The 26,318-nt window shown below is 47.2% G+C and overlaps 1 protein-coding gene across 6 annotated transcripts in view; it reads left to right on the forward strand.

The window, feature by feature from the left end:
* The window catches only part of dnah9 (dynein, axonemal, heavy chain 9), a 114,986-nt gene that overhangs the window by 15,238 nt on the left and 73,430 nt on the right, over positions 1-26,318 (forward strand). For 5 of the 6 annotated variants that reach the window (XR_011077853.1, XM_068583601.1, XM_068583603.1 and 2 more), the window contains 20 exons: positions 425-621; positions 694-974; positions 1,077-1,238; positions 2,016-2,238; positions 2,464-2,630; positions 3,585-3,728; positions 3,893-4,052; positions 6,362-6,517; positions 7,514-7,646; positions 7,726-8,003; positions 8,341-8,471; positions 8,584-8,710; positions 9,124-9,276; positions 9,703-9,828; positions 11,871-12,110; positions 12,333-12,493; positions 18,668-18,899; positions 19,901-20,005; positions 24,555-24,712; positions 25,641-25,779. Coding sequence is in view for 5 of the 6 variants with exons in the window: in XM_068583601.1 (XP_068439702.1) it covers positions 425-621; positions 694-974; positions 1,077-1,238; positions 2,016-2,238; positions 2,464-2,630; positions 3,585-3,728; positions 3,893-4,052; positions 6,362-6,517; positions 7,514-7,646; positions 7,726-8,003; positions 8,341-8,471; positions 8,584-8,710; positions 9,124-9,276; positions 9,703-9,828; positions 11,871-12,110; positions 12,333-12,493; positions 18,668-18,899; positions 19,901-20,005; positions 24,555-24,712; positions 25,641-25,779 (3,473 nt within the window). In the remaining variant the exon portion in view is untranslated. The remainder of the gene's footprint in view (positions 1-424; positions 622-693; positions 975-1,076; positions 1,239-2,015; positions 2,239-2,463; positions 2,631-3,584; positions 3,729-3,892; positions 4,053-6,361; positions 6,518-7,513; positions 7,647-7,725; positions 8,004-8,340; positions 8,472-8,583; positions 8,711-9,123; positions 9,277-9,702; positions 9,829-11,870; positions 12,111-12,332; positions 12,494-18,667; positions 18,900-19,900; positions 20,006-24,554; positions 24,713-25,640; positions 25,780-26,318) is intronic. The other variant, XM_068583602.1, reaches the window with a different exon arrangement.

The following is a 26,318-nucleotide window of genomic DNA, read 5'->3' on the forward strand; positions in this document are numbered from 1 at the left end:
TGTTGCTGTCTGTGTTGTTGCTGTCTGTGTTGGTACCGTCTGTTGTTACTGTCTGTTGTTACTGTCTGTTGTTGATGTATGTGTTGTTGCTGTCTGTGTTGGTACCGTCTGTTGTTACTGTCTGTTGCTACTGTCTGTGTTACTGTCTGTTGTTGCTGTCTGTGTTGTTTCTGTCTGTGTTGTTACTGTCTGTGTTGTTACTGTCTGTGTTGTTACTGTCTGTGTTGCTGTCTGTTCTTACTGTCTGTTGTTACTGTCTGTGTTGTTACTGTGTGTTGTTGCTGTCTGTTGTTACTGTCTGTGCTGCTGTGTGTGTGGTCTCTGTGGGTTCATATCTGGGTTCACATTGTAGATACATGGTGGTTCCTCCTCAGAGGAGCTCGTGCTCAGCTGTAGTTCCTCAGCAGCTTCATCTTTCTCTCAGATCACAGGGCGGCTGCAGCGCCGCTGTTTGAGGCCCAGCTGGAGCTGAAGGTTCCTGACATGGTGTTCGCTCCATCGCTGGACTTTGGGGCGGCAGACGGCTTCCTGGAGCTGGTGGAGAGCCTCATCCATGATGTGTTCAGGATCTCCACGCTGGTGCCACGCCTCTCCCAGCACAGCCCCTCCCCCCACTACCAGGTACTGGTGCTCTGATGCAGGCTGGGCATAAAGCGCTGAAGCGTGTGAATGACGGCTCCACCTTCCCCTCAGGCGGACATGGAGGACATGGTCGACCTGGCAGACATGCGGCATCTCCTGATGGAGCGCTTGCAGGGCGTCATGGTAACTTGCTGCGAGTTTCGCAACTCTCTGGAGCGCTACAGCTACCTGTACGTGGACGACAGGAAGGAGTTCATACGACAGTTCCTCCTGTACGGCCACGCGGCCTCCAGCCAGGAGGCCTCCAGCCAGGAGGCCTCCAGACAGGAGGCCTGCGCCAGCGCCCCACTGAGCCCACCGACGCTGGATCACTTCAGAGAGCAGGTGGACAGGTGGGATCTGGTCAGGTGGAGAGTGAGGGAGTTGGTCCAGGTCTGAGGGAAGGTTCGGCTGAGCGTCCCCTCACAAGGCTGAAGTCTGTCTTCACACTGCAGGTACGAGAAGATCTACGAGGAGGTGCAGGGCCTGGAGCCGGTGCGCGTCTTCCTCGGGTGGATGAGGGTGGACGGCCGGAGCATGAAGAGCGCCTTGCTGAACATCATCAAGAAGTGGAGCTTCATGTTCAAGCAGCACCTCATTGACCATGTGACCAACAGGTGAAGTACAACCAGCGCGTCCACGCTGCAGGCCTCTTCCAGCAGCTCACTGTGGCGAATGTCAGCAAACTGTGAACGTCTTTTCTCGTGGAGCTCGTGTGCTCTTGTGCTGCTGGTGAAGCCCACACACCTGCAGACAAGTGATGCACACAACTGAAATGCTCCTTATTAGCCTGCCAAATCAAATAATCTGAGAAAATACATAGAACTACTTGTGAAACAGATGCAAACAGAGTAGTGCAGCTGCTTCAGGTAATAGCTCAGTGCTGACGGAAACGGTCGCTATGAATGTTACAATATCATTCATTCCATCTTCAACATATTTCGACTTGTCATAAAACAGTTAAGAGACAATTTGCACATTATTTTGGCCCTTGAACACGACTTGGTGACATTGCTGGAGGTAACTATAGGCAGCGAACATACCATTAGCCTGTTTTATATATTAATCAAATGCAAGGTTCAAAGCAGATATCTGATCATGTGATCCGTTCAGACGCTCGTGCTGGTGGGTTGTGTTGTTGTATTTCAGCAGCCTTCAGTCTGAATGCTGTGCATGTGTTGAAGTAGTGAGGATGTTTGCCTTGTCTGCGGTGCGTCGAGCTCTCAGGGCCAGACGAAGGTACAAGTGCTTCTCCTGAATAAACCATTCACCTGGAGCGTGGAGAGCACCAGCGTTCTTGGGATATATGCACATTGATAATCCACAATGATCTGAATCGTTCCAGGTTCACACATCGAATGTCCCTTTGAATGATCACTGTCATCTGTCCCCAGTCTGTCGGACCTGGAGAAGTTCATCGGTGTGGCGGAGGCGGGCCTGGGCCAGCGGGTGGAGGAGCGAGACTACGATGGCCTGGTGGGGGTCCTGGGTCACCTGCTGGCTGTCAAGGACAGACAAAACGCCACGAACGCCATGTTTGAACCTCTTCAACAAACCATCGCCCTGCTGAAGGTCTACGAGCAGGAGCTGCCCGACGTGGTGTACAAACAGCTGGAGGTGAGGACTGATGTTCAGTCACTTGACATTTTTATGAGCACGCGTTCTTTCTTCTGTTTACTTCGGCTGAGGCGGAGACATTTCTCTTCCTATTTCTTTGTGTCTTCCAATGCTCGTTCCTCTTCTGTGCTCTTCCTCCTGGCAATTCATCGTCTGTCACCGCTGCCCCCCTGGCTTTTATCTGCTCTTCATCTCCTCTCTCGGTGCTCATCTGTCCATCTGCAGGAGTTGCCAGAAAAGTGGAACAATGTGAAGAAGCAGGCGGTGTTAGTCAAACAGCAGGTGGCGCCGCTGCAGGCCATCGAGGTGGCCAGCCTGCGGCGAAAGTGTGCTTCATTCGACGTGGAGCAACACACCTTCAGGGAGCACTTTCGCACCAACGGGCCCTTCAGGTGGAACACGGCTCCTGTTGCTCCACGTGCAATACATATATCCATGAGGAATAGCTGAGATCCATTCTGCATCGATGTTAATGACGATGCGCTCTAAGAGGGATGGCGCTGTGTGTGTAGAGCAGTGGCTCTCAACCTTTTTCTTTCACGCTCCACTTTGGAGGAAGCAAATTGTTCGGGCCCACCGCCCCAACAGCACAATGGTCCAACTTTCTGAGACTCCTCCATCCGTGCTGTTTTAATTAATAGGTTAAAGAAAATGTGAATCCCTTCCAAGTAAGGGATTCACATTTTCGCTCCATCTGACCTAAACGAATAACATGTGCAATCACTTTGTTAAATCAATGCAAATAAAGTTATACATGTGCAAAAAAATAACTCATATTTGGCAAAAAAAAGCTGGTTGGGTCCCTGTTTTCTCCCCATAGTTTCAAGTGTCCTTGAGCAAGGCACTGAAGCCCCAGAGCTTCACAGCAGCACAACAATATATATATATATATATGTATATATATAAATCTATAAAGATAAGAATGTCCCCCTACTGCCTCCTCCCTGATAGTCGAGATAATAGAGACGTGTTCTATCGAGGCTTTCACATCCAACAAGGCTAATTGAATCTTAACTTGATGATAATTAATTCATAGGTAGAGATGCTTCATCATAATGTCTAATTGTCAGATTAGTTAAGTGTGTAATTGGTCTCTTAATAACCTGGTGATTATATTCCTATTAATGCCATGGAAGTCATTGTTAATTGTCACAGTGTGCAGAGAGACTCTGGTCTGGTTATGCAGCCAAGTCAGGCTTGGCAAACTGCAGCCTTTCATTCCCCAACACTGCCTGATCCATACTGGGCATGTGTGTGTGTGTGTGTGTGTGTGTGTGTGTGTGTGTGTGTGTGTGTGTGTGTGTGTGTGTGTTGATGGGTGACTGTGTGATCGTGCATCGGTGCAGGTTTGACAGCAAGAGCCCCCACCAGATGCTGGATGCCTTCCACCAGCTCATCCTGGAGCGGGAGGCGGTGATGGGCTCCCTGCTGGAGTCCGCCAGCCTCTTCGAGGTCACCGTCTCCGAGTACAAACAGCTCCGACAATGCAGGTAGAGCCCAGAGCTGGAAGGAGGGAACACCACACGCCCGTGCCAAGTCCAAAACTAATGAGCCGTTAAAGCCGAGATGCTCTTTTACGTGCACATTCATTATCTGAGCGGTCCTGTTGGCATGCTGGTGTAATCCTCTCCGTCCACTCTTCTCCATCCTCCAGGCGGGAGGTGGGCCTGCTGAAGGAGCTGTGGGACATGGTCACCGTGGTGGAATCCAGCATGGCGGCATGGAGGATGACCCCCTGGAGAGAGATCCATGTGGAGGACATGGAGCTGGAGTGCAAACGCCTCTCTAAAGATATACGGGGGCTGGATAAAGAGGTGAGGCAGAACAGCGTGGAAGAGATCAGGACGTCTAACGAGCTTTAAAAGGTTGGGAGGGAAAATAAATCTTAGCTCACCGAGCTCTGGCTTCCCCCACGTGTTGAAGAGGCGTGCAGTGGGCTGCATCAGTTCATTTCCTCTCACCTAACTGTTAGCATTCATGGCAAACAGGGTGTTGCTTCCTCCAGTAGGAACACAGCATCCCTGGAAGGCCGAGGAGGGAACCATCCATTCACTCCATCATGCCCATGCCAACAGCTGTGGAAGCTAGGCTCACGTTAGCAATCTGTCCTCTTTATTATATCTCTGCGCTTCGTCAACATCATCCAGGAGCTTCCCTCTGAGTTAACGCTCAGCTGCATTGGGAGTTTCAGGCCCCCGAGCGAGTCTGAGAGTCACTACATGTCTAAGAGTCACTGCATGTGTGTGAGTCACTACATGTCTAAGAGTCACTACATGTGTGTGAGTCACTACATGTCTAAGAGTCACTGCATGTGTGTGAGTAACTACATGTCTAAGAGTCAATACATGTGTGGGAGTCACTACATCTCTAAGAGTCACTACATGTGTGGGAGTCACTACATCTCTAAGAGTCACTACATGTGTGGGAGTCACTACATGTGTGGGAGTCACTACATGTGTGGGAGTCACTACATGTCTAAGAGTCACTACATGTGTGTGGGTCACTACATGTGTGTGAGTCACTGCATCTGTGTGAGTCACTGCATGTCTAAGAGTCACTGCATGTGTGTAAGTCACTGCATCTGTGTGAGTCACTACATGTGTGTGAGTCACTACATGTGTGTGAGTCACTGCATCTGTGAGTCACTACATGTGTGTGAGTCACTACATGTGTGTGAGTCACTGCATGTGTGTGAGTCACTACATGTGTGTGAGTCACTGCATGTGTGTGAGTCACTGCATGTCTAAGAGTCACTACATGTGTGTGAGTCACTACATGTCTAAGAGTCACTGCATGTGTGTGAGTCACTGCATGTCTAAGAGTCACTGCATGTGTGTGAGTCACTGCATGTCTAAGAGTCACTGCATGTGTGTGAGTCACTGCATCTGTGTGAGTCACTACATGTGTGTGAGTCACTACATCTTTAAGAGTCACTACATGTGTGTGAGTCACTACATGTCTAAGAGTCACTACATGTCTAAGAGTCACTACATGTGTGTGAGTCACTACATGTCTAAGAGTCACTACATGTGTGTGAGTCACTGCATGTGTGTGAGTCACTGCATGTCTAAGAGTCACTACATGTGTGTGAGTCACTACATGTCTAAGAGTCACTGCATGTGTGTGAGTCACTACATGTCTAAGAGTCACTACATGTGTGTGAGTCACTACATGTCTAAGAGTCACTACATGTGTGTGAGTCACTACATGTCTAAGAGTCACTGCATGTATGTGAGTCACTACATGTCTAAGAGTCACTACATGTGTGGGAGTCACTACATCTCTAAGAGTCACTACATGTCTAAGAGTCACTACATGTGTGTGAGTCACTACATGTCTAAGAGTCACTACATGTGTGTGAGTCACTACATGTCTAAGAGTCACTGCATGTATGTGAGTCACTACATGTCTAAGAGTCACTACATGTGTGGGAGTCACTACATCTCTAAGAGTCACTACATGTCTAAGAGTCACTACATGTGTGTGAGTCACTACATGTGTGGGAGTCACTACATCTCTAAGAGTCACTACATGTGTTTGAGTCACTACATGTCTAAGAGTCACTACATGTGTGGGAGTCACTACATCTCTAAGAGTCACTACATGTGTGGGAGTCACTACATCTCTAAGAGTCACTACATATGTGTGAGTCACTGCATGTGTGTGAGTCACTACATGTCTAAGAGTCACTGCATGTGTGTGAGTCACTACATGTCTAAGAGTCACTACATGTGTGTGAGTCACTACATGTGTGGGAGTCACTACATGTGTGGGAGTCACTACATGTTTAAGAGTCACTACATGTGTGTGAGTCACTACATGTGTGTGAGTCACTGCATGTGTGTGAGTCACTGCATGTGTGTGAGTCACTACATCTCTAAGAGTCACTACATGTGTGTGAGTCACTACATGTCTAAGAGTCACTACATGTCTAAGAGTCACTACATGTGTGTGAGTCACTACATGTGTGTGAGTCACTACATGTGTGTGAGTCACTACATGTCTAAAAGTCACTGCATGTGTGTGAGTCACTACATGTCTAAGAGTCACTACATGTGTGTGAGTCACTGCATGTGTGCATGAACAGCTTCACTGCAGTGACTCCTGGCCTTTGTGTGTGTAGGTCCGGGCGTGGGAGGCCTTCACCGGTCTGGACTGCAGGGTGAAGAACCTGCTCACCTCCCTGCGGGCCGTGGCAGAGCTCCAGAACCCGGCCATACGAGCCCGGCACTGGCAGCAGCTGATGGCTGCCACTGGAGTCCGCTTCACCATGGACCAGGTTCACAATTTATTTTTGGAGATAAGCAAGAACACACTGCACCTATTTTTCAGTTTTCTGTGAGCTGTACGTTTGCTGCAGTTTCTGTTTTTAATATCTCAAACAACCAGTGTTGATAACATGCCGGTTGTTTAAGAGCTGGGACACGCAGCGCTGCCCCGGCTCTCTCTGCAGCATCCTCCCGGGCTTGTTTGTTCAGCAGAAGAAGATCAGATCAGCTTGTTTGGACTGATCTAGTGTTTTAGTTTGAACAAAAGTGTATTACAGAGGCTGAAAGGCCTGACAGAACTAGTGCTATAATATATCCACAACCTCACTGATTGACATTTAGCAAGTTGCAGATTCTACAAGAAAGGAAAGATGCAGCTTCCTGGAGGGAAAGACACCATCCTTCTGAAAGCTCCCCAGTGATATAGTTTCATATATGGATCAGAATCATATAACTTTTCACCGTACTATCTTCGGCTGCAGGAGTCTTTCTCGCTGTGGAAGTGAAAGCTTAAGCTGATGGCAGTTGATTTAATTCCCTCAGTTAGAGCTAATTGATGTTAATTCCGTGACTTTGCCAAACCGCTTCTCCTCGTCCGGGTATTTGAAGCGGATCAGCACGAAAGCTCTGAATGGAAACCTCAGGATTTGGGATTGTGACGCAGCTCGTCCTGTCAGTCTGGGAAGCTAACAAAGCTTGAGCAGCAACATTGCAGAGTTGCAGTATCAACTGCATTCATTCACTCTGATTGTAGTCATGTGGAAACAAGATATATTTGTATTGATGCTTGGTCCAAAGAACAACATTGCAGTCGTGGGTTTTGACATTTAAATCACGATGTTAGTCAGAGACAGTCCTCCTGAAACTGCTAGCTGGCGTCCTGTGGTTAACGCTGCAGTGATGCTCTTTGCTTGTAGAACATTGGGAGACATCGTAAGAGATGCTTTCTACTGCTGAACTGAGAGCAACAACCACAGAGACAAGCCAGTGTGTGTTTCTGTGAGCAGGAGACCACTCTTGCTGACCTGCTGCAGCTCAACCTGCACTGCTTTGAGGACGAGGTGAGGGGCATTGTGGACAAGGCTGTGAAAGAGATGGGAATGGAGAAAGTCCTCTCTGAACTCAACTCCACATGGACAGGTACAGGAAGCACTGGACGCTCCTCTGGTCCTTTAGGACCCAGAGTTCCCGCCTCAGTGACCCACTGTATTGATCCCAGGTATGCAGTTCCAGTACGAGCCCCACCACCGGACCCAGCTGCCTCTGCTGCGCTCGGACGAGGAGCTGATCGAGACGCTGGAGGACAACCAGGTGCAGCTCCAGAACCTCATGTCATCCAAGTACATCGCCCACTTCCTGGAGGAAGTGTCGTCGTGGCAGAGCAAGCTGTCCGTGGCCGACTCGGTCATCTCCATCTGGTTTGAGGTGCAGCGGACGTGGACCCACCTGGAAAGCATCTTCATCGGCTCAGAGGACATCCGCTCACAGCTGCCTGAGGTTGCACACTGTCGACTCACGTTCATGCACGCGCGGTTAACTACAGCTCTATAGGTACACGTTACACCACTGACAAGCTCATGTGGATTTAGGCCTTGACCCTTGTGGTTGCCTTATGAACCCGGATAGCTCGGCTCTAAGTGTGAGTAATTAAGAATGCGGTAATTGGCTCGTACTCCGTGTTTAGGAGCTGAGATATTAAATTATTAAGTATTAAATTGCTCCCGCGGCGTTCGGGTTGTGCTTGAACCCAGATGTTTGCTATTAAACCTCTGATTCCATCCTCTCTGCTTTGGGAACCTGCATCTCCTGACTGCTCCCTTGTGAAACCCTCCAGGACTCCAGACGCTTCGAAGGAATTGATGCTGATTTCAAAGAGCTGGCAAACGGCGTGCACCACACGCCAAACGTAGTGGAGGCCACCAACAAACCGGGCCTGTTTGGTAAACTGGAGGACATTCAGAGCAGGTGACAGTTGTCTCTTTCCTACTCTTCATGTCCGTCATCGGGAGCGCTCTTGAACGGGGATTCTACTTCCTTCACTTGGATCCACCCGCTGACGCTGTGTGTTCCTGTGCAGGCTGTCTCTCTGTGAAAAGGCTCTGGCAGAGTACCTGGACACCAAGCGCCTGGCCTTCCCCAGGTTTTACTTCATCTCGTCGGCTGATCTGCTGGACATCCTGTCTAACGGGACCAACCCGCACCAGGTGGCTTCACTCATGTTGCTACAATGCAATGCTTCAGTGTGTCCCGTCAGAATAAACACATTTCATTTTTCACAGTTTTCTGAAAGAATGTTTGACTGCACCCTTTAGTGTTTTAGATGAGTGCTGTTGGCAATGTAGTACCTGCAGTGTCCACACGGGGGCAATGCCGCCTGCTGCCATCCTCCATCATCAGGACGTGTTCTCATGCATTACCAGCATGGAGAAATAAATCACTGTTCAGCCCAACTTGCTTCTAAATCTCTCTAAAGAGGAAGTTATTAGGCAACATGGGTCTTGCCCGCCAATAAATGATTCAGAATATCTCTAATGAAACGTTATTCATTTGAGCGGCGGCAGAGAAACCTGCAGTCAGACGTGTGAGCCGAGCTGAATGTGCCCGTGTGTTTGCTCAGGTCCAGAAGCATCTGTCTAAGCTCTTTGACAACATGGCCAAGATGCAATTTGAAGCAGATGGAGAGGGGAATCCTTCTAAGACCGGTCTGGGCATGTACAGCAGAGAGGAAGAGTACGTCCCCTTCAAGCAGCCCTGTGACTGCACTGGTCAGGTACAATACTGCAATCATGTATTAGTGTCTCTGAAGTAGTACCACAACTTGCGTAGGTTGAGCTAAATGCTAAAGACATGTATTGTCTCCACTGGACTCGCTGCTGACAGTGGCACTTTGGCTGTCTGTGGATGAATAGATGAGGAAATCCACTTACCTGCTCCTTTCTGTAATGGAAGAAAATATCTATCAAATATAGATATCACTACCCACAATAAAGTCTGCAAATGAAATTGAGTCTGTCGGTGCCCCTGGGGTTCTGCATATCAAAGCCCATAAATCCATTCATTTTTCATTATATCCTATAGTATTTGCCTGACTCCACTTCCGCTCTAATGCTTATTAATGACCTCATTAGAGTCCATTGATAAGAAAGCCCGTCGCTGCCCACGTGACTCACATTGCAATGTGTCCTGTGTCTCGCAGGTGGAGGCGTGGCTGAACCGGGTGCTGGACAGCATGCGCTCCACGGTGCGCCACCAGATGAGCGAGGCGGTGGCGGCCTACGAGGACAAACCCAGAGAGCAGTGGCTGTTCGACTACCCGGCTCAGGTAAACAGGCTCAGCGGGGCGGAGCATGCAGCTGACACCACTCTGGGGTTTTCCTGTTAGCCACTTTATCCCACACCTCACGGTACCATAATCAGGTCCATGCCTCTCATAGATATTGTGATCCAGTGTCGCTAATGCTACGTACACTAGCAGCAGCACAGGGAGCGAGAACAGACCCGTGTCACAATGTGTGATAATGGAACACATCATCGTCCTCTTCTGGAAATGCTCATGTTTTTCTAAACGTATTTAATGCTCTGAATGGCACAACGTTGTGCCTGTCACTAACTCTAGTGTCTGAAAGTATAAAAGCAGCAATTATCAACACACTAAACAGTTCAGGACTTCAGAGCAGTGTTGAGATCAGAAGTGTTAGTGTTGAGTCCCTCATCCACCCAACAGAGGCTCACTGTAAAGCAGCGCAGCATCTTTTATTGACTGAACATGAAGAACACATCACTGTGTGCTGCTGATGAAGAAGAAGATGAAGGGAGAAACGTGTGATTGCAGAATATTTACTCTGAGAAAATGTTGTTACTCAACTGCTAATATAACATATTATATTAATACTGACTATAAGTCAGAATAAACACATTGATGATAATGAAAAGAGCAGATATAGGTTACTTTAGGTGTATACAGTCAATGTTGGCCATTCCACAGTGTTGTGTTGTGTTGTGTTGTGAAGTCAGTACTGCTAAACACACAAACTATCCTTTCAAGAATCAAGTGCTGGAGAAAAGGAATCTCAATATTTGGATGGAGGAGAAAAAACAAGATTAGCCTATCGGCAGTTATTTTTTAATGTCATGCACGTTAATGGGCACAGCACATAAAAGCTGCTCAGCCCCTCTCGTGTTCTTTGAAGCTGACATTACAGCCGGCTCAGCAAAAAACTGCACGGCAGGAAATGTAAACTCTGCATCTCAATCCAACTTTCCCACTTAGATATACAGAGAGCTCTAGTTTGGAAACATATAGACATGTGAACACATAAACATGTGGACATGTGGACATATAGACATATAGACATGTGGACACATAAACATGTGGACACATAAACATATAGACATATAGACATGTGGACACATAAACATGTGGACACATAAACATATAGACATATAGACATGTGGACACATAAACATGTGGACACATAAACATGTGGACACATAAACAATTAGACATCTAGACATGTGGACATATAGACATGTGGACATATAGACATGTGGACATATAGACATGTGGACACATAGACATGTGGACACATAAACATATAGACATATAGACATGTGGACACATAAACATGTGGACACATAAACATGTGGACACATAAACAATTAGACATCTAGACATGTGGACATATAGACATGTGGACATATAGACATGTGGACATATAGACATGTGGACACATAAACATGTGGACATGTGGACATATAGACATGTGGACATATAGACATATAGACATGTGGACATATAGACATGTGGACATATAGACATGTGGACATATAGACATATAGACATGTGGACATGTGGACATATAGACATGTGGACATGTGGACATTCAGGCATGTGGACACATAAACATGTGGACATATAGACATATAGACATGTGGACATTCAGGCATGTGGACATTCAGGCATGTGGACATGTAGACATATAAACATGTGGACATATAGACATGTGGACATATAGACATATAGACATGTGGACATGTGGACATATAGACATGTGGACATGTGGACATTCAGGCATGTGGACACATAAACATGTGGACATATAGACATATAGACATGTGGACATTCAGGCATGTGGACATATAGACATATAAACATGTGGACATTCAGGCATGTGGACATTCAGGCATGTGGACATTCAGGCATGTGGACATTCAGGCATGTGGACATTCAGGCATGTGGACATGTGCTTCATCTGTCTTTACTGTGTAGATACAAAGGAACGTTGATACAGGAATCCATCTCCATGAATCCCATCAAGTGTACTTTTCTACAGCTTCTCGTTCCTCGTGTTTCTTCTGGTTCAGGTGGCGTTGACCTGCACTCAGATCTGGTGGACGTCTGACGTCTGCATGGCGTTCGTCCGTCTGGAGGAGGGCTATGACAACGCCATGAAGGAGTACTACAGGAAGCAGGTGTCCCAGCTCAACACCCTCATCTCCTTGCTGATTGGGCAGCTCACTCCGGGCGATCGACAGAAGGTCATGACCATCTGCACCATCGACGTCCACGCCAGGGACGTGGTGGCCAAGATGGCCGCTCAGAAGGTGAGGGGGCGCGGTGGATACATGTGTCAGAGAACCAGTGTAGACTGAATAGATTCTCATGAGACCCCCTGACTGCTGCTGCATGCTTGAGAAGGTATTTCCTGTGAGGAACACGCTCCACATATTCCAGCAAGCACATCATTATCTAAAGGAGAGGGGGAAGCTCAGATTAATTCTGGCTTCGTTTCATCCTGAACACTGGCGCTGGCTCTCTTCCTCCAGGTGGAGAACTCTCAGGCCTTCGTGTGGCTCTCCCAGCTGAGGCACCGGTGGGATGAGAAGGAGAAGCATTGCTTTGCCAACATTTGTGATGCCCAGTTTCTGTACTGCTACGAGTACCTGGGCAACACACCACGACTGGTCATCACTCCTCTGACAGACAGGTAGGAGGTCCTTCCTGGTGTCTTTGTTCAGACTGAACATCATGACTGCTTCTCATGTCTGCCTGCCAACCCTGACTGTGTTGTGATGTTGGTTGAAAACACAGCTGACACTTTTAGCTCAGTGTTTTCTAAAACACAGGTCTTCATATGCGTTTCATGTTTACATGATATTCTGCTGAAAGACTGACGCTGAAGCCCAGCAGAAAAGGTTCCTTACCACTGGATCCATGTGGAGGACATGGAGACCATCATTTTAACCGTCAGGCTGGCTCCTTAGCTAACATATGTGGACTTCATGCTTTACTGCTCAGTAGAATGAAGACTAACCTACGTGTGTGCTGACGTGGAGAAAAGCTCGGTTGGATTGTAAAAGTAAATCTTAGCAGGACAGAGCGGCGCTAACACACTGTAACTTAACGTAGCATCACCTGAGAAGAAGCCACACGGTGGATTGCTTCCTGTGGTTGAAGGTGTTTCCAGCAGACAGCAGGTCGTTCCTTGTTGTCTCGTTCCTGGTCTTGGTCTCCGCTAGCTTAGGTCGCTATCGTTAGCTAGCTAACAGACATGTTTTGCCCTTGTGGTTCAGGACAGTTGAAACAAAAAGACGTCGTTCTCTAAACTCAACACCTGCTGAGTGTCTCTCTCCCTGCAGCCCGAGCACACAACTTCATGATGTTGAACCTCTGGCTGGTGGAAGGAGGGATGTTTAGTATCAAGTGCTGTTCACACAAAGCCCATTCAAAACCGAATTGCATTCTCAAATATGTGTCCGTGTTGATGATTTTTTTTCTTTTCTAATTGAAAAACTGAGTAGAAGATACGAGCTCCTGGTCTAATGATGAGAAATGATAATGTGGCGCGTTTGAATCATTATGCACGGCAGCACCTTCAGCGGCTTTGGAACAGCACGCTTTGCCAACAGCTTGTTTGCTCACATGCACATTTTTCTGCAGCATCCCTGATAAAGTTTGAACTCCACAGAGATGAATACCTGCCTCCCAGAGCCCTCTGGCAAGCTGCAGCGTTTGACTGTGCGTTTCTAGACTGACCAGCGTTCCCTTTGAAGCCCGAACAATCAGAAACAATGGGCTTTGATGCCCGCGGAGCAAGACTTCACCATATGGTGCAGGCCCTCGCCGAGGCTCGCTCTGTGTGCCACTGCCTTTCATTTCAACAATGGACCATGGACTCGGGGGCCGGGTGTCAAATCCTTTAATCCAGGACTTGAGAGAACAGCTGAAACATGTTGGCTTCATGATATTGTAACACAACTTTCTTCGTCACAGAGCCAGCAACGGAGAAGACGCTGTCAAGTTGAAAAAACCGACGTCGCCAAAAACCACAGTAGCTGCAGATAAAAGCCAAACAAAATAAACACCATTGTTCAGTAACTTCTGGTCGAGACACGTTTATAACAAATGAAAAAGGCTTTGCGTTAGAGATGAAATGCAATGAGGCAAGTTAGAAAAGAAACACGAGGCAGTAGAAAACGTAAAGGTGATACACAATAACATCAAAGTTACAGTAAAGAGCCTGGGAGGTAATTCAATGAACGACAGAGACGTGTATTCAACAGAACACAGAGGACCTGAGACAGCTCACAGCGTACTGAAGCAGGAGATTACACATGTGTATTTTTGTCCTTTGACACACAGGAAGTCATTTAATGAACCCCAACTTGATACTTAAAAAGCATCTGAACAGATATTAATGACATAAGGAGTCATGTGCGGTCTCTGTGAACGAACACAAGCACCACACACAGAGAGGAAGGAGGGCAGACAGATATAAAGCTCTTTTTTAAACGCTGTAATAAAACAAGTCGCCCTGTCGCAGCCCCCCAGTTTAGCTTCACACTCGTCTTCGATCTGGCTTTAGTTATTCCACGCAGGACTTTCTCCTCCAGCCGCCGAGACGACTTTTGGCCATTTTTCAGGCGGAGCCGTCCGTGCTGCCGGCGCTGGTATCCGGATGATACACGCGACGCAGATGGGATCGTTTGTCTTCTCTGAGCTTCTGTCTCTGGCTTTGCTTTCCAATATTTCCTCCTCTCCATACATCATCTATTAACCAGCAGCTCATTAAAACCGCTGCTGCGTTGATATTCAAGCCAAAGCGTTGAGTTTATTACCCTGATCAATAAAGGCCTGATTGTCTCCATCAGTTCACGTCCGTGGTGCTGCTGCTTGTCATTGATACGAGGCGGCGCGGTGTTTGTCAGTCCTGACAGGTTCTGCAGGAGAAGCAATCACTGGTGGCGCTAATCAGCCTGCGTGATAATCAAAGCACAGGAGCAGATTCTATTACGATATAATGAGGTTATGTACGAGCCGACACGAGACACTGCCGGGCTGCTTCTGACAGCGTCTATTCAGTCTGCTTCACTTATGCTGCTGTAGAAACATTTTCTAAGGAGCAGTTATTGAAAGTCTGGATCAGTTAAAGGAGCTTCTCAGCATCCAGCTGCACTCACTTTCCTTCCTGGAATAGATCCCTTTAGTTTGAAGAACTGGGACTTCTTACCATCACACATGCTTTTAAACACAGACGTGCAGATGAGGAATCACTGATGTTTCCTCTGTTTCGTGCAGTGCACGTGGCGGCCGTGGGTCTTCTACCTGAGCCTTCAGTCTGAGGCCATCAGCTGTTCAAGCGCCCAGAGGGAGCTGTGCAATGAGAGAATAAGCTAATAAAAGGGAAAACAACGACATTATCAAATAGCTATGACGTATTGGTTGTGTGTGGGACAGCAGAGGAGCCCCGCCGGCCAATCACTGCTTTACATGATCTGATAACTGTGATGCTAGAAGCTGCGAGAAGACGACAGGAAGCTGTAAAGCCTGGTTTCCTGCAGGGTTCCTATCCAGAGAAGAGATGGAGCTCCTCTCTGCATCGTGCATTATTACAGAGACAGTAAACAGCCGTATGCCACCAGACTAATGATTTGTCACTTTGTCAGTGTTTGAAAAGCAATTATGAACGGATTTATTAAGCTTGCATTTAAATGATGCATTAATAAATTAACACTGAAAAACAGAATAAATATACATTTACATTTTCCAAGAAATAACTTTGTTTCCTGAATCTATAAAAGGAATAGTTTAACATTTTGAACTGCTTTTATACTATTTTCACTTGGCCGGGCTTCATTCAAGTGTTGTGATGTTATTGCGTTAGAAAGGTTGTGGTGGATGTGTTTCTCTGTGACCTGAAGAAACTTATCAGAGGATATGAGTGTGTCTCCTGCTGTACGTGAGGTCCAGGAGCATGGCGTGTGAAGCAGGTCTCTGTCCAGACGCGCCTCCCTCTGGCAGGAAGGCCCTGAACCCAGATACCTTTTATACGCTGTGTCATACGCACCAATTAACATTTCTCATTCAATTCATTTAATCTTTGCAGAAATAATTGTAACAATGCACATTTTGGTTGAGGGGGCATGCTGCTCCACTTGTCACGGTGCTGTTGCCAGGTAACCAGTGGAAAGAAATACAAAATAAACTTCCTTCAAAACCACAAATTTACATTATTTCTAACTATTTAACACAAGGATGTGTTATTGTCTTTCTACAACACAATGCAGCTGTCGTCCTTCATGCGCACACTAAACCAAACAGAGGTTGCATTGCATCAGGAGAACACAACACACCACGACACACAACACACAACACACCACGACACACAACACACAACACACCACGACACACAACACACAACACACCACGACACACAACACACAACACACCACGACACACAACACACCACGACACACAATACACCACGACACACAACACACAACACACCACGACACACAACACACAACACACCACGACACACAACACACCACGACACACAACACACCACACACCACAACACACAACACACCACACACCACGACACACAACACACAACACACCACACACAACACACCACGACACACAACACACAACACACCACGACACACAACACACAACACACCACGACACACAACACACAACACACCACGACACACAACACACAACACACCACAACACACAACACACCACGACACACAACACACAACACACCACGACACACAACACACAACACACAACACACCACACACCACGACACACAACACACCACGACACACAACACACAACACACCACAACACACAACACACCACGACACACAACACACAACACACCACGACACACAACACACAACACACAACACACCACACACAACACAACACACAACACACCACGACACACAACACACAACACACCACAACACACAACACACCACGACACACAACACACAACACACCACGACACACAACACACAACACACCACGACACACAACACACAACACACCACGACACACAACACACAACACACCACGACACACAACACACAACACACCACGACACACAACACACAACACACCACGACACACAACACACAACACACCACGACACACAACACACAACACACCACGACACACAACACACCACACACCACGACACACAACACACAACACACCACAACACACAACACACCACACACCACACACCACACACCACACACCACACACCACACACCACACACCACACACAACACACCACACACCACACACCACACACCACACACCACACACAACACACCACGACACACAACACACAACATACCACAACACACAACACACCACACACCACAACACACACAACACACCACACAACACACCACACACACAACACACAACAACACACAACAGACACCACACAACACACCACACACCACACAACACACCACACACCACACACCACACACCACACACACAACACACCACACACCACACACAACACACAACACACCACACACACCACACACACACCACACAACACAACACAACACACACCACACACCACACACACAACACACCACACACCACACACAACACACAACACACCACACACACCACACACACACCACACAACACCACACAACACACACCACACACCGGGGATTCTCCCTGCAGATCACGCGCTCTGCATCTCCACATTAAACATTGAACATCAGGAACTCTGATGAATGGACTTTGTCTGTTTGAAGCCTCATTGATGTAAATGTAGGACGTGGAGGCCGGTCTCTGGGAAGATGTTTCCTCAACCGTCTCTGGGAAGATGTTTCCTCAACCGTCTCTGGGAAGATGTTTCCTCAACCGTCTCTGGGAAGATGTTTCCTCAACCGTCTCTGGGAAGATGTTTCCTCAACCGTCTCTGGGAAGATGTTTCCTCAACCGTCTCTGGGGAGATGTTTCCTCAACCGTCTCTGGGAAGATGTTTCCTCAACCGTCTCTGGGAAGATGTTTCCTCAACCGTCTCTGGGAAGATGTTTCCTCAACCGTCTCTGGGAAGATGTTTCCTCAACCGTCTCTGGGAAGATGTTTCCTCAACCGTCTCTGGGAAGATGTTTCCTCAACCGTCTCTGGGAAGATGTTTCCTCAACCGTCTCTGGGAAGATGTTTCCTCAACCGTCTCTGAGGTTGTCTCTCTTCATCCATCGTCTTTTCCTCCACTGGTTTTACAGTAGTAGTGGAGTAGCATGAGGCCCGGCTGGGTGAGCGACGGTGGCGTCAGGCCTCTTCTTGTTGTGTTAGCCGTGACTCTGGCTCTGACTCTGACTCTGGCTCTGACTCTGGCTCTGGTGCAGATGGGTGTTAGCCGTGACTTCCTTGTTGTCAGGTCGGTCCTCTCTCTTCCTCACAGAGTGCATCTGTCCACAGATCAGAGCCCTCATGAAGGCGACAGAGGAGAGGCCGGGCCCGGTGAGGGTATTGGAGCCCTTCTGTCACTGCCACGCCAGCTTATAAAACTCCATCCCTGCGTTTTCTTCTCCAGGCGCCTTCCTCCAAGAGTTATTAGTTCATGGCAACCGCAGTCTTCTGGGGGTAAAGGAGGCCCTGGAGGAACGGCGTCACTGGCTGCAGGGGGATAAACATCCAGTGAGGGTCTGGAATGACCGCATGAGTCCTGTCTACATCGAAGCAGCCGAGCAGGAGTTTCCTTGACTCCTTTTGACGACGATGACCGCTGCGCTAACTCTTTGCCAGAGATGTGTAAAACACAACTAAAATGTGGAGTCAAGCTCCTCTCGGTGAATTCATGGAAGTGGCCTTTTGCCAATCTGTACAGGGAAGAGCAGGGAGCCAGCGGGACGCGTCCTGTTGCATGCCTCATCAGTGCACATGTGTGTGTCCATGTCTCCAGATGCTACATCACCCTGACGCAGTCGCTCCACCTCACCATGAGTGGAGCTCCAGCAGGGCCTGCAGGCACCGGGAAGACCGAGACCACCAAAGACTTGGGCAGAGCCCTCGGCATCATGGTCTATGTATTTAACTGCTCGGAGCAGATGGACTACAAGGTGAGTGTGTGCACATACCTGCATGAGCACGTAGTCCTCTTCATTCATGCTTCTTTTCATCTTCGCCTTTGTCAGCAACATGGAATGCATTTGTCATTGAAGTTGTCAAACCACCTCGATGCCCTCCTCTTTTTATCTTTCTTTCTTTTATCTTTTGTTTCACTGCTTCCTTCTGGAAAGTAAAGCTGATTAAATAAACCCAGAGAGTTTCTTCTTAATTACACATTGCCAAACTCTCTGCACCCACCTTGCTTTATTATGCCCTTTCCTATACTTTTACACTTATACTTTCTGCATATTGAATGCTCCGGGGGGACATAAACATAATAATAACTTGTGATCCGACTCGCTCCTGCTTCCCCAGGCAGAGGCATCATTACAGTACAGCAGCACCGCCGGCTACACACCGCCAAGAAAGTTGCTAAGAGAAGTGCTAATATACTCCAGAAGGAACAGAGGCACGAGAAGCTGGCTTCAGAGCCCCACACTGTGACTCATATTCACTTATGCACACACACACACACACACACACACACACACACACACACACACACACACACACACACACACACACACACACACACACACACACACACAGAATCAATCCAGCAGTCGGCTCTGCTTTGCGTCATAAAAGGTTTCCTCTGCGCTGTAATTGGACAGAGAAGTCATCCTGGTGCAGCTGCTCTCCAGAGGGCTGCTCACCTGCTCTGAGGTTGATGTTCTCAAACTAAACTGTGGGTTGAAGACATTTCTGTTTCTCTTTCTGCCAGTTGTATGAGTGCGAGTGCTTGTGTGTCATCGGTTGTTGTGCGCCTGCCTTCAGCCTGCTGCGGTGCTGCACTGTGATCGCTGCAGCGGAGGTGTCTCATCCGCAGTCGGTGCTGTGTGATGCTGCGTTTCACCACATCAGTCAGTGGACCAGGTCTCACCTGTGAGCCTGACAGCCTGTCCTCTGGTGGGCATCTGAACATCTGGTCCTCTCTGTCTCTCTCCACTAGTCCTGTGGGAACATCTACAAAGGCCTGGCTCAGACGGGGGCGTGGGGCTGCTTCGACGAGTTCAACAGGATCTCAGTGGAGGTGCTGTCTGTGGTGGCCGTCCAGGTAAGAAGCAGTCTAGCTCCTCAGCTGCTCCAGCCCTTCAGGTCCAGACGCCGCTGTCAACGCTGTTTGTGTGTCTGTTGACCTCTGGTGATGGAGCTAAATGTGTGAGTTGTCATCTTATCTGCAAAGTGGTCTGTCCCCATCAGCCTGTGGTCAACAGCAGCCCCTGAAACACGTCTGCAGACGTGAAAAGCCTCTTCATCACTGAAACACGTCTGCAGACGTGAAAAGCCTCTTCATCACTGAAACACGTCTGCAGACGTGAAAAGCCTCTTCATCACTGAAACACGTCTGCAGACGTGAAAAGCCTCTTCATCACTGAAACACGTCTGCAGACGTGAAAAGCCTCTTCATCACTGAAACACGTCTGCAGACGTGAAAAGCCTCTTCATCACTGAAACACGTCTGCAGACGTGAAAAGCCTCTTCATCACTGATTGCCAGTGTACATTGCTTCAACCATGAGGCTGATGCAGGACCTTTGCAGGTGAAGCGTCTTCATCACTGGAGTCGTCTCTCATCTGATGGAAAACCGCCTCCTTTGCTCACTAACAACAGCAACTCTCAAAGGACGACAATGAGATGGAGTTGCTCTTGTCCAAAATAAAAACAAACTTGATTACGTCATCGTACTGCAGACATGAAATTAGCTCTCTTTAACCCGTGCATTGCCATGGTAGCAGCAGTGTGCTGCTGCGAAGCGTTCAGGGACTCTTCACACGTCAACGAGACACCAGCTACCACTGATGCATTGTGGGAGGAGGTCTATCAGAACAGAACAAACTTCCCGTCAACATTATGTCATTACATAACCCCGTGACCTCGCCGTCGCTTTCACGCAACGTTTCACGAGATAAACACATAATTCATAGACTTTACAAAGATAAACGACACCTCTCTGTAACCCTCAGAGCGTTTATGAATCTAATAAGGTATGATCATGATGGATACTAATGATCATGATGGATATGAATGATCATGATGGATACGAATGATAACGATAGATACTAATCATAATGATAGATATATTAATGATAGATATGAATGATACTGATAGATATTAATAATGACAGATATTAATGATAATGATAGATATGAATAATAATGATAGATATGAATGATAATGATAGATATATTAATGATAGATATGAATAATAATGATAGATATGAATGATAATGATAGATACTAATAATAATGATAGATACTAATAATAATGATACATATGAATGATAATGATAGATACTAATAATAATGATACATATGAATGATAATGATAGATACTAATAATAATGATAGATATTAATAATAATGATAGATACTAATAATAATGATACATATGAATGACAATGATACATATGAATGATAATAATACATATGAATGATAATGATAGATATGAATAATAATGATAGATATGAATGATAATGATAGGTATGAATGATAATGATAGATATTATTGATAGAAATGAATGATAATGATAGATATGAATGATAATGATAGATATGAATAATAATGATAGATACTAATAATAATGATAGATATGAATAATAATGATAGATATGAATGATAATGATAGATATGAATATTAATGATAGATATGAATGATAATGATAGATATGAATGATAATGATACATATGAATGATAATGATAGATATGAATGATAATGATAGATATGAATGATGATGATACATATGAATGATAATGATACATATGAATAATAATGATAGATATGAATGATAATGATAGATACTAATGATAATGATAGATATTAATGATAATGATAGATACTAATAATAATGATAGATATTAATGATAGATATGAATGATAATGAATGAGCTGTTTTCTTTCTACTGCTTCAGCTCGTCAGACTTTGTCGGCCTTCGTGGTCGTGGATGTTTCTTCAAACACATCACGCGTCTTAAGCAGAAATCTATGCAAATTGTAACACCCAGCATGCCCCAATCCAAGCATATTCAGGCACAAAGGTTCTTTTCCATTTTTAAACTGAAGGACACAGTTTTGGACGACAATCTCTGGCAACAGGCCGAGGCCTTCATGTTTTATTGTGATCTGGTTCTTGACTAGTTATCTTTCCAAAGAGGCTCCTGCTCGCTGGACGTTGTTGTCACACCTTCACCCATGGACTTGGAAAACCTCGGGCGCGGCTCGAAAAGGCATTTTCCACTGAAAGACGAGACGTGTGTTAGGGTTAGTTAACCCTGAAGGTTAGTTAACCCTGAAGCTGCTGGACTCAGAGGAGCTGCAGCAGCTCAACACCAGCAAAACACAACTGAGGAGAGAACACACAAACTCACTGCACAACGTGAGCGTGTTGCTCTGCCGGATGTGCATGTATGACATCAACTCAATGAGGTTCTTTATGTCTGTGTGTGTGTGTGTGTGTGTGTGTGTGTATTACTCTGTCAGTCATTATAATACAACACAATATTATTCTCTATAGTATACAAACACAGAGTTAACAGCTGCTGGTTGCTGAAAGCATCGGGGTTGGATTGCTGTGCCTCAGTGGAAGCTCCGTCATTACCTGAGACCTGAGACTTTATTTGCAGCTCTTTGGCTGAACTGAAAGGCTCATTATGGCTTTGCCTTCATGCTGCTCTGTCTTGCCGTCCCGTGTCCTCTCCTGGTGAGCCTGATTCTCTCCTCACTGGAACAGGGAGACTCTGAGTGACCTGCAGCAGCTCTTTGATCACCTGTGTGCTGCTTTTCTGCGCTCTTGCATTCTGTTTCCTCGGATCAAACAGACTCCTCTCTGTGGTTCGGTCTCTCTGGTGCATTCAAACCGTGCACGCTGCCGTCACTATCTTCATGCGTGTGCAATACTGTCACTGCCAAATGCACGGAGCTGATAAAGACGCTGATCATGATGAGAATGGAGATAGAGCTCCTCAAAAGATCATTATTCATAGACTGAACACTCACTTCTCTGCCCTTCCTTCTCTCTCAAGCAGCGATGAAAGTCTTCTCCCATAATCTGTGAAGCCTATGCTACTTAGAAGAATGAATAGGTGTTGCGGTGCATGATAAATAATAAATCATGGTGGCTTATATGTGGAGAAGTAGACCATGAGAACAGAGGAGCGTCAAACTCCCGCTGTGACAGCTGCCGCTCGCTTCAGAGGAGCCGAGCTCCTCCCACCGCCGCTCACAGGCCAGCCGTCCTCCAGAAGGGGAGCAGCTAGCATTGCATGGCGACATGCTCTCTGCTAACACAGGGGGCGGGACCAGTTCTCCATTAGATAACGCAGGCACAAGCAGAAGGCCGCCAGACATAAGCGCACGGAGATGGATGGGTGAGGCTGTGCCTCTGTTCCAGCAGCCTGACGGTGGACATGTTGTGCATCCAGAGAGGCAGCGCGCAGTGCAGCCAGACGCCACTGGACCACGCCTTTCACAACACTGCTAGTTCTTCTTTTTAAACATTATTTTGTTGGTTTCCCTCCTTTTGCGTCCCTGTAGGCGGGCAGCGCTCGGCCACTGTCACATACAAAACAAGCCGCACTGACGTGCTGCAGCTGCACCGGTTGCTTCCTCTCCCTGTTGTGTTAGCAGGACTGAGTGGTCTGTAGCCGAGTGCTCATCCATGAAGAGATGCTCCTCCTCGTCCCAGCTGCCGCCTCGCTCTGCTCTGTTACCACACGCATGTTCAATTCATAAAGCCTCGAGCAGGCTGGACTCAGAGTTTTAGGTCAAGACACACAAAGTTCTTTTCTGATATCTCTTTCCATCATAATGGAGACAAGTGGAGCCGGTACACCCGGGCTGATTGCATGCTCACATCATTGATAACTATGTGTGACTGAAGGAGAGGAGCACAGTGCTCCGTGACATTCATGGTCCTTCAGGATGAACTGTAATAACTTCAGGGATCCCTTTAAAGGCTTCAAAGTCTGTTCCCAGGTGTTGACTGCAGCTGTAAAAAATGTTTTAAAGCCGTTCATGTGTCCAGAGGGATGCATCGCCTCAAGTGAGTTCACTTGGGTCAGCTTAGGATGGGTTTGAAGACTGCGAGCTGCAAACGAACCATCTTGAGGTGTGTGTTCCTCCAGAGCTCCTCTGCTCTGTGATGCAGGCTCGTAGCCTGGAGCTGCACACACAGCGGCTCTCCTGTGTGCTACACAACACTACACAACACTACACACCTGCAGCTCAGAACAAACACACGGCGGTGCAGTTGCAGGGCTGGTCATGTGGGCGGCAGGTTCAGTCAAGACACACACACGTGTGAAAACAAGAAGATTATATTTATTTATTTTAACCTCTATTTTTTACATAATTTCCAGAAACAGTCCAACAATGTTATCAGAGAGCTTTGACTCTTCTTATCCTTTAGCTGGGCCTCGAGCACCATTCGTACTGGAGGCATGGACTTAGCATGTTAGTATTGTTATGGTATGTTAGCATTTAGCATTTCATTTAACAAACAGTTTAACAGCTTTTTTAGCTTTTTTTTTTAGTTGGTATCAAAAAGTATGAAGATGGGATAGCACCTGAGTCCTACCTGTATTCTGCTCTGGGCACATGCAGGTTAAAAGCATCCAGGACGCCATTCGAGACAAGAAGCAGAGGTTTAACTTCATGGGAGAGGAGGTGACTCTGCGCCCCTCTGTTGGCATCTTCATCACCATGAACCCAGGCTACGCCGGCAGGACGGAGCTCCCTGAGAACCTCAAGGCTCTGTTCAGGTGGGCCGGACACACTGCTGTCACACTGTGTCATGCCTACATGTTGTCACACGGCAGCCAGGTTTCATCCACCGATTAGTCATGGCCTTTTAAAAAAATACAAATGTAAGATACAAACTGTAGTGTTGTTGTTTAAGATCCTTCGTATTGAGTCTGGCATGTCGCTGTCAGTCAGTGTCGGGCCCTGGTTTCAGACCGAGGCCTTCAGTGAGGGCCGTGTAGTCCACATCACGGGCGGCTGGGGGGACCAGTGCTCCGCCACGAGCACGCGGGGGGGGGGGGGAGGGGGGGGGGGGCACGGAGCCGGAAAAATGAAAAGGAGACACCGTGCGCGAGGTGCGCCGGGCCTCACTTTCATGGCGCAACAGGGTTTAGACCCTCTGACTCGCACGTGCGTTAGACTGTTGTGTGTGTGCGTTAGACTGTGTTGTGTGTGTGCGTTAGACTGTGTTGTGTGTGTGCGTTAGACTGTGTTGTGTGTGTGCGTTAGACTGTTGTGTGTGTGCGTTAGACTGTTGTGTGTGTGTGCGTTAGACTGTTGTGTGTGTGCGTTAGACTGTGTTGTGTGTGTGCGTTAGACTGTGTTGTGTGTGTGCGTTAGACTGTTGTGTGTGTGCGTTAGACTGTTGTGTGTGTGCGTTAGACTGTTGTGTGTGTGCGTTAGACTGTGTTGTGTGTGTGCGTTAGACTGTGTTGTGTGTGTGCGTTAGACTGTGTTGTGTGTGTGCGTTAGACTGTTGTGCGTGCGTGTGCGTGTGTGTTGGTGAGAAAGAGAGTACAGACTGAAGGAGAGAGAGAGAGTCTCGTATCAGTAGTTACACCGTACAGCTTGACCTCCCTGACGTAAAGATGGAGGATATCACTGTGGAAATGAAGGGCAGATGACACAGCATGTGTTCCATGACCTTCACGAGCTCCTCTTCCTCAGACCGTGTGCCATGGTGGTGCCAGACTTTGAGCTGATCTGTGAGATCATGCTGGTGGCTGAAGGCTTCCTCAACGCCCGGGTCCTGGCCAGGAAGTTCATCACCCTGTACACGCTGTGTAAAGAGCTGCTGTCCAAACAGGTACTGCTGTCTTCACGGAGACAACGATGACCTCAGGTTGTCTTTACAGACACACAAGAGCTTCTCACCTGCTGCTAAAATGAATAAGGGTTGAGATGTTATTCCATCTGAAATGCTCAGGTCCTGTTTCATTCACTTCATTTTATTATCTCAATGAGTTGAACAGCTAAACAACCGACTCTCAGAGTGATGGAGTGATGCAGGGGAGTAATGTTATTGGCCCTCAGGTCTGGATGGATGTCTCGTGACCACAGACCCGTTTCAGTGTCATAGCGCACTTCTCCCATTTTATAGCCTTTTTATGAAGCTGTAGTTCTTCTGACATTTTTAAATACCCTCATTACACATTTTGGCTGCTCCAAAGTTGTTTCATTGCTCGTTGTCCAGCATTAGCAGCTCAGTGTTGATGACATGATAATGAACAGACTGCTTCTCCAAGCTATATTCACAAATGACGAATTTGCAAATCAATATAAAGTAGAAATTCAGTGAACAAGTTGAACAAGTGGTTCATAACTGTGATGTAATATTACATACGC

Source organism: Clinocottus analis, unplaced genomic scaffold, assembly GCF_023055335.1.
Source record: "Clinocottus analis isolate CAN_PGR_092001 unplaced genomic scaffold, fCliAna1.0.p SCAF_19, whole genome shotgun sequence".
NCBI lineage: Eukaryota > Metazoa > Chordata > Actinopteri > Perciformes > Cottidae > Clinocottus > Clinocottus analis.